The following is a 9,326-nucleotide window of genomic DNA, read 5'->3' on the forward strand; positions in this document are numbered from 1 at the left end:
TGTACATGCATACACATGCCCACAGACACACATTCTTACTTTAAAACCAGACCACATAAAATGTACATAACAAACGAAAGTCAAAAGCAGGATGTAAACATGCAGAAGGCCTTGGGTTCAATCCCTAGCAACACACACACACACAAATCCAGATATAAAAATAAGCAGTCCATAATATCTCATTCAGTTATATTGAAATTTGAATTTGAGTTGCCTATTGGCCAAAGTAAAAAGAGAAATAGTCAATAACTCAAATTTTCATAATCCACTAGGGGTTAAAGTATTCTAAGCATCTTCCAGGCCACAGGTCTAGAAGAAAGGATGTATTAAGACTAGTATTTTTCTAAATGATCCTCAATTACTGTAGGTGGCCTAAGACAGAAGCTTTAAAGAACAGAATCACCGTGAATGGGTGATTCCCTCTTCAACCCTCAATCTCAATCAGCTGATTCAGTCTGTGAGGAACACCCTGTGGGGTCAAAAGCTCCCCAGCAATGCTCCAGCACTCACTAGCTACTGATTCTGGCACCGCAGGCCCCAAACTCAAGTGATATTTAGCTGGAATAGTAACAATGATACTTTAAAAACAAATTTAAGTTAAGGAGTGAACTGATTTAGAAATATCAGGTAAATTATAGACCAGGTGGTAACAAGCGACATGTAGGAGGTACGGGGTGATTGAAGGCTGGGAAACTCTGTGGTAGGCCGTGCATGACTCAACACCAGAACAACTAACGCTGTTAGTAATGGGTTTCCTAACACCACTTCCCGTGGTGGCTCACACAGCTGGTAAATGAAAGAGTTGACTTTCAAGTTTGACTCCTGAGTCCACTGAGTCAGTAAAGCTGGAGATCATGAGGAAAAGGTGTCAGGGCAACATCTAAGATGTAAACCACGGGACTGTGGGGTGGGGAGACTGAGGAAGCCTCCCAGGTTTGGGGACTGGTTGGATGGGAAGAGACTAATTGGGAACCAGGAGATTGAGAGAATGATGTCTGACAAACAGACTTTGATATGCATGCGGGACTTCTTGGTGGAAATAAATGTTTTGTATTTTGCAATAAAAACCACACCTTACTATTGGGTTGGGCTCAAGTCAGTGTGTAGGGCAGAAATCACAGGGATTTCCCCTTAGCAGGGCACTACAGTAGGGCTAGGCACTGGACATACCGTCTCCCAGTAAACCATTGTGACTCAACAGGCCATTAGCAGCTGTGACTGTCTTCCTCCCAGTGCTGAGCAGATAATACTTTCTTTGGCCAAGAAACAGATCAAGGTTTTGGTTTGGGTTTAAGGAATGTGTTGTTTAAGTTATATATGTGTTGAGCATCCCTAATCCTCAAACTCTAAATGCTCCAAAATCTGAAATTTTTTGAACACTGACATGATGCCGTAATTGGAAAATTCAACCTGAACTTTATATGACAGGTTGCAAAGGACAGGCACACAAAACAACACTGTATAAAATTATCTTCAGGCTATGTGTATACATGTATATGAAAAGTCAGTCAATTTTGTGTCTAGATACAGGTCCCAAACTATCTCACTGTGCAAATATATGCAAATACTTCAAAATTAAAAAGCAAATCCAAAATCTAAAACACTTTTAGTCTCAAGCATTGTAAGTAAGAGATAACCAACCTGTATACCCAAAACACTAGGTACTGGGAGATGCTCTCAATCAGAGACTCACAGGAACTGAGCATTTCAGAGGCAATAGCAGACTCAGGTGGAATTCTAGGTTCCAGAATATACGATGCAGTCTACGGCTTAAGCATCTGCATACCCTTTCTCCAAACAATCCATCCCCAACTGGTGGACTCATCTCACAAAAATTTACACTGAAAAATACAAAGACACTAAAAGGTACCTCCGAAATTATAATTTTTTAAAAGTGGCAACAATCCAGTGCAGCTATGTACCTTTATGTTGTCACCCTTCTTCAGTTCAGCCCTGCTCCCCCCAAAAATCTGGAAATAAAACTCAAAAGGATAATAACCTAACAATAAATCACTCATTTTAAACTGTTCATCGATTTTTCTCCTGAAAAATAATCTTAAGTTCTCAATTTACCTAGTTTAATCAAAGAAAATTAAGCAATTAATTTGGTAGGCCCAATCCCCAGCACAAGTGTGCATGTGGATACACACTCTCTCTTTTGTCTTAGTGTGTGTGTGGGAGGGGGGGTATCAAGGTAAACAAATATATGACTATACAAAGTTCTCTTATAAGAAGAGAGGATAATGGTTGTCCTAATCAATCTGTATTAGTTACATGATTTTACTGGCTATATATAGTATGGCTGACATACTTTTTCTACTTCTGCAAATGAAATGATGTGAAGTTAAGTTCCTTTCCAGGGTCTCGGCGTAGTTCAGTGGTGGAGTACGTGTTCAGCATATATGATATCCCAGGTTCAAGCTCCAGGATTTAAGAAAAAAAATGAATGAATGGATAAATAAAATTCTCTAAGGAAACCAGGAACAGTTCTCCAAGGGAAGAATTAGAACACTCTTTGTTAAAAAACAACAACAACAACAACAACAAAAAACCTCTAGTAACATGCCTGAGGGTATTAAATAAATTTCCTTCCACTTCTAACATGTTGAAAACACAAAAACACACGGAGTCTAATCTCCCAACCCTCTTCCTTTGAGAGGACTTTGCCTTCAATCCAGTCCAGCCAGGATCCCACAGAAAGTTCTAGTGAGGTCACTGGGGTATTCTTTTCTGAGTTTCCTTAAACCATCCTAGTGTTTTCAGTTATCAGGAGCCCCTCAGACCTGAGGCAGATACAAGTTTGCAACCATCATTTAGATGTGGCTTCCTGTGGGTTCTTCAAGAAACAATCCTTCAAAAGATCTGGTCCCTGAAGATAATGCAAAGTACTGGAAATCACACCTATAGTCTGCACTCAACCGCACCTCCTACAATGGCGGACAGTTACATTGCTCTTAGGTATTTTATTATTATTCCTTTCCCATCTTGATATTGACTGACTGGCTAGCAGGTGCTGGCTGGACAATGCTTCTACATCCTACATCATTTACTTCTCACAACAGTCTCCAAAGGGAAGCATCATGACACTATTGGTAAAAAGGGTAACTTTGGTAACATGCCCAAGGGAGACTTGTGGGGAGGATGGCTAAAGAACTGGAACTCTGGACCACTCCAGTGCCTGTCCCTCAATTGTGATGTGCTGTGGGGAGACACAAGAAGCAGTGGCTAAATGTTATGAAGGATTTCCCAGAAAGATCACCAGGTGACTGATTATGTGGCACAAGAACACAGAAGATGTGGACATGCAATTCAGTCACAGGGATCTACTGAGGAGACATGTGTCTGCAGCCACACTTTGAACTCAATGATCACAAGGAAAACCCAGAGTCATAATGCTCTTCAGTGGCTCATCCTCTTGAGACAAAGTATCAGGCTTCAGAATGTTTTTCGCATGACCTTATTTAACCGCCTTTAATAAGACTTCCCCAAACTGTGGGCAAATTCTTATATCCTAAATGTTACAAAATGTTCATAAACCATCAATCATTCAAAACAGCATTCGCTCAAAAGTTTATGAGTATATGACTATGTGCAAAGACTGGCAAAATGTATGTTGTAAGAATCTAGAGCACATAATTTGGGTAGGTGTTCTGCTGAAGCTGTTCCGTCATTTCCCAATAGCCACAAGACCTCGAACAAATTATTAACCAGGCTGGTCTTCAGCCTCCTCAACTGTAAAATGGAGCTGTAAGCAGGATACTGTGAAGATCAAGGAGATAGTGAATTTGAAGTACTTACCATCGCCTAGTGTACATTCAGTTATCAGTGCATATTAACTACTATTGGTAAGCATTCTTTTGTGCTCTGTTTGCCTCCTTACAGAGAAATAATCAACAAGTTTACTGTTTTGCATCACATAGCACCCCTCCCAAGTCCACGAAGTGGCTGGATTAGGCACAAATCATACATCCTGATGTTCCTTTTCTAAGGAATGAAAAGTCCTCATTCTGATTCACAGTACAGTGATTCATGGTTCTCTTCCTTTTTTCTCACCACCCCCTCTATTGAAAACACAAAAACACCAGAAACAGCAGGGCTGAACGCCGCAGATTCGCCTAAAGTCAAGATGTGGGCAATTTTCATCTAGCGCTCAGTTGATTTCTAACCTTAGCAGCAGCCCTGGAAACTCAAGCCCAGGGTCTGAAGCAAAACACATCCTGTGATCCAGTCAGGTAGCAGCTGTCTTGGTGCTCAACAGCGGATGTGACAGGCGGGTGTGCTGGTGGTGGTTGGCAATTCATTCTCCTCTGAAGGAGGATCCACAGCTCAAAAAACACTTGCCCTATCAATCTAGTCATCCCAAATATAAGAAAAGTCTGGCCTGCAACACCATTCATTATTCACAGTCTCTTTAATGAACTCTTTAGAATGAAACAAGTCACCGGCTAGAAAAATATTCAGACTGCTCTGTTCACATTTCGTAAACATCACTGCAGTTATTCCTTACAACACCCATCTTGTGTAGAAGAGGAAACTAAGCCTGAGAATGAGTAAAGAGCTCAAAGTGTTGCCAGTAGCAAGTTTCACTACAGCGAGATCTGTTTTCTGAAGATGAAACTAATGAAAGTGGGTCTGTGGGGGAAATAACCTGGGTCCTTACTGGTACAATGGATAGAAGTTAGTGAAGGTCCTTATGCCTGAACTGGGTAAGAGGTGACTGGGGGTACAGAAGGAAGGAACCAATTCCAGAAAAATGTCAGAGAAAGACCTAGGTTAGAGAGATGGGGGAAAGCAGGCACTCAAAAGGAGTAGCAGTTCTGAGTAATCAAGGCACCAACAGAATAAGGAAAAAATTCACCTTACACACAGATAAAAATAGCTAACATTTGAGTGCACACAATCTTTATTTATTTATTTATTTTTGTGCTGAGGATTGAATCCAGGGGTGCTTAACTAGTGAGCCAGGGTCTCACTAAGTTGCTGAGGCTAGCCTCAAACTTTTAATCCTCCTGCCTCAGTCTCCCAAGTTGCTGGGATTATAGATGTGCACCACATCTGGCTCAATCTTAACTTTTTTTTTTTTTTTTTTAAATAACACTCTTATGTAAGACTCATAGTCATTCCCTGAAGAATGGACTAATATCATACTTTTTATTTATTTTCCAATTTGTTTTTTTTTTTTTTTTTTTTTTCCAGTTCTGGGGAATTGAACCCTACACACTTGTGCATACTGGACAAGTACTATACCAGCATGTTTAGTACATGTATTAAACATGTTTAATACATGTTTAGTCCTATTTTTATCTTGAGGTAGGGTCTCACTAAGTTAACCAGCCTGGCCTTAAACTCTTTCATTTTTTAAATTAATCAATTATTTTTGGAACTGAAGAATCTAGGGGCACTCTATTACTGAGCTACATCCGCAGCCCCTTTTTAATCTGAGTCAGGGTCTAAGTTGCCAAGGCTGGCCTCAAATTTACAATTCAGCCTCAGTTTTCAAAGTAACTAGAATTACAGGTGTGTACCATCCTACCTGGCTCATCACCTCTTTTTTTTTTTTTAAATAGATGGCTAACTACAGGCTCAGAAAGATTATTTAGGACACTGTCTTGGTGACCAATTGGTAACTGTGAAGAGCAAGAACATGATCCACACTGGCCTAAACCTGCAGCCCCAGTTGCTCATAGCTACACTCAAATGGCTGGAAGTGGCACTTTCAAACATTTAAATGAAAACTGTACTAACAAAAATTTGATTCACATGTAATTTTTAACATGAAAAATAAACCAGTTACTGTAAAGAAAGAAGACTGCCCATATTCTTAAAAAGATGATAAGCTTTAATAATCTAGGACAAGAAAAAAAAAAGGATTCTAATTATGTATGCTCTTTCTTTTAAAGCAGAGATGTATTATGTATGTCAAGCTAACAAGCACTATTTCTGAGTTTTACAAGATAAAATTTTAAAATGTGAATGATTCTGACTTGTTAGCTTAGACACAATCACATAATTCATTAGTTTCATTACATTTTTGCTGAAGGTGAGGGGGATCTAGGTCAGTCCACCTGACTATAAAAATAGACTTTTGCAATATTAAAATAGTACACTGCCTCATTATTATTCCAGTTACAGAGGCTTAAACAAGCCTAGCAAAAGAGATGTGTATATTTTTCCTGTTATCTCAACAGGGTATCAACTTTGAATTTTTTTAAAAAAATGACCATTTGATAACAAAGAACATGTTCTCAAAAGAGAGGCTCCTATCTGGGAGGAAACTGCATATTACTAAAAAATTCATCACCTCTTCCTAGGCATCCCCAATTGTTATTTTAGGGGAGCTAATTTATCAAATGAGACCATTAGGGCTTAAATCCTAATTTACACTAGTTTATTCCCAAGGAGAGGGTGCCATTGAGAAATTAATCCCTAATACCATCTGATGTCTCCCTTTTGCATCACGTACTCTCTGGGTGTAAATATGAAATGTCTTTATAGCTGCACCTAATTGAGTTCCAAAAAACAGAAGCTAAAATCATGGAATGAATACTTCCTATGCAGGGAAACTGCTTTTGCTTTCCCTTCATTAGAGTAGACTTAATGCAGCCTTAAGGACAGGTTCAGAATTACATCAGACCCTTGGGGCTGGGACTATAGCTCAGTGGTAGAGCACTTGCCTAGTACATATGAGACCCTAGGTTCAATCCTCAGCAACATGTTAAAGAAATAAAATAAAGTTATTGTTCTAAAAAAAAAATTACATCAGGCCCACTGGAGAAAAGTTCTTTAGAGTTTGCAAGATTTCACTAGTTCTCCTGATTCCTCACAATGTCAACAATAAAACTCCTAAGAGCAGAAAGGTAAGAAGTTTAGTCTGGACTCTCAAGAAGTCCAGCACTGCTACTATAGAACCTGTGATCTTTTCTACTAAAGTTCTAGTCACCCTCTCTGCCTTTCTTCTAGTTCTCACTGGATATCTCATTTCCCCAGTAGACAAATTTAGGAAAAGTGGTACATACAAAGTCTAAGCTGGTTTTTAAACACACCCTATTTCAAATCAGGTATCTCCATGCTAACAAAACAGTGTAGCACATATAGCATGTGAGCAGACTTTTAAAGAAAATAAAGATGCCCAGTCCAATACAGTGGTGGCACTTTCACTGAACATAGATGTGGAAGTCGAACTATGACAGAAACAGCAGAGATAAACTCCTCCTGCAGTTCAGTTACACTTTCCATCTAAGTACTTGAAGTAGAGACTTTCTCACCTGTTTTAAAAATGAGTTTTCCAAAGTTTCATGAATTCTACCAATTGCTTAAATGAGCTGGGCCATCCATCCCTTGAAATTACTGTTTACACAGTCATACTGTTTACACAAATATCAGCACAGTTATGCCAAGAGAAACCAAGCCTCTACATTTTTTAAGTCTAAAATTTCTTATGTCAACTGCAACACTAACTTTATAGACTCTGCACAATCACAAATTAGAAAAACATCTTCGGTTAGCTGTATTATTGAGCAATCACCCTTAAAGAAACTTCTAACTGTAGGTAACCAAAAGTCCTTCTCTTCCAAACAGTGTTTCTGGTTATTTTCATAACAAGTTATGAGCTTTTAAAGAAAGTGGGGGGGGGGGAATAGGGGGAAGTGGGAAGACAAGAAGTATTATTCCACCAAATATATTCAAACTGCCCAAACTTGAAATTATCTTGTTAAATTTACAAGTGCCAAAAAAGTAAAAAGGAAAATGTTCTAGGGGCTAATTACTTCACTTCTCGGGAACTGATGACTACTTGGGACTAGGACTGAACACCGGGATCTTGCAGAAGGGTCACAACCATTCCTTTCACGGTTGTTACTATCTCCATCTGGTTTATCTTTGGATAGTGAAGGCGGCAGGCCTGAAAGTGATCCTGTTCTACCTCCTTGAACTTTATACAGGGAAGCTGACACCCAGATCCCCAGTTCTCTAGGACAAGCACAACTCCAGGTATTTCTTTCCAGAACAGATGCCAGGGTGGAGGAGGTACTACATTTTAAATGGCACTTCAATCAGCCACGAGGCGAACAGATTTCGGAGCCTCTCATCCAGCCTCGAGGATGAAGCTGCCAGGGAGGACACAGGTATTTCCGGAGAGACCAGCGCTCTGGCTGCGGCCTCCGTCTTTAAATTGAAGCACTCACTATAGGGCTCGTCCCGCAGTCTGCCTGGAAGAGCTATTTTCGCCCACAGCCAAAATCAGCAACGGCAAATTACACTGCAAACAATGGCGAGGGCGCCTGCTCCGAAAGGCTCGAAACTCCGGAGAGGCAGTGCGAAGACTGACTTTTCACTCGAGCAGAAGCGGGCCCGCCGCCTCCCGAGGACGAGACACGCGGCGGAGCCGAGAGGTTGGGAACCAGGGTGGCCGAGCCCGGCATGCAGACCTCCAGCGCCCGGTGCGGCGGGTGGCGGGATTCCCTCGCCTCCAGGCTGCGGGCGCGCCCTGGCGGGGAGGGCGACGAGCGCGGGCCGTCGGGGAGCCCCAGGCGCCCGGGACAGCGCGGGGCCGAGCGGCGGCGCGGGCTGGCTCTGCTCCCCACCTGGGCGGCGGACGCGGGCTCGGGGCCCCTCCAGCTCGGTGATTCGGGAAAGCCAGGACCCCAGCAGAGGGAGAGGCGGCGGCGGAGCGAGTTACCACGGAGCCCACGCCCCGCCCGGCCTCGCCCCCCGGCCCCGCGCGCCCTCCCCGGAGCTCAGCGCCCCCGCCGCCGCCCAGCCGCGGCTCTCACCCGGCTCTTGCAGCGGTGGTGCCGGCCGGGGTCGGAGTAGGTCCGGTCCACGGTGAGCGCCGTGTCGCTGCCTGGCATCTCGGCGTCCAGACTGGGAACTTCCCGTCTCCTGGGGCCGTGCGCCGCACAGCGCCGCTAGCTGCCAGCCGTGCTCGGGCTCGGCCCGGGAGCCGCGGCCGAGGGGGCGGTGCGGGCGGCTGCAGCTGTTGCCGACACCCGCGCGGCCGCCCGGCTCCGCAGCCACCGCTGCCGCGGGGTGGGGGGAGGCGGGACCGGGAGACGAGTCTCCGCCCCCTCCCCTCGGCCGCCCCGCCCAGCGCCCGGACCCCGTCCAGGTGCAAGTTCTTTGCCTTGATCCCTGGAAGACACTAGTTCCACCCTCTCCTACTCTGCCCTCTTTCTCCTCAAAAGATAAGCGACATCGACACTGCTGACTTATTTGTGTTTATGATAAAAGATGACTTTGAGAGCAGGATGCTAATGATGGCTTTCAATGCTTCCTTTTCAACGAGGACTTACTGGGCAGCTACCATGAAACAGACCCTGGGCTAAGGA

The 9,326-nt window shown here is 43.3% G+C and overlaps 1 protein-coding gene across 1 annotated transcript in view; it reads right to left on the reverse strand.

Annotated features, from left to right (window-relative positions):
* The window catches only part of Tmcc3 (transmembrane and coiled-coil domain family 3), a 69,966-nt gene extending 60,970 nt beyond the window's left edge, over positions 1 to 8,996 (reverse strand). The window contains exon 1 of the mRNA XM_076854955.1: positions 8,772 to 8,996. Within this exon, the coding sequence (XP_076711070.1) occupies positions 8,772 to 8,849 (78 nt within the window). The 5' untranslated portion in view covers positions 8,850 to 8,996. The remainder of the gene's footprint in view (positions 1 to 8,771) is intronic.
* Positions 8,997 to 9,326: the final 330 nt, after the last annotated feature.

Source organism: Callospermophilus lateralis, chromosome 4 (genome assembly GCF_048772815.1).
Source record: "Callospermophilus lateralis isolate mCalLat2 chromosome 4, mCalLat2.hap1, whole genome shotgun sequence".
Taxonomy (NCBI): Eukaryota; Metazoa; Chordata; class Mammalia; order Rodentia; family Sciuridae; genus Callospermophilus; species Callospermophilus lateralis.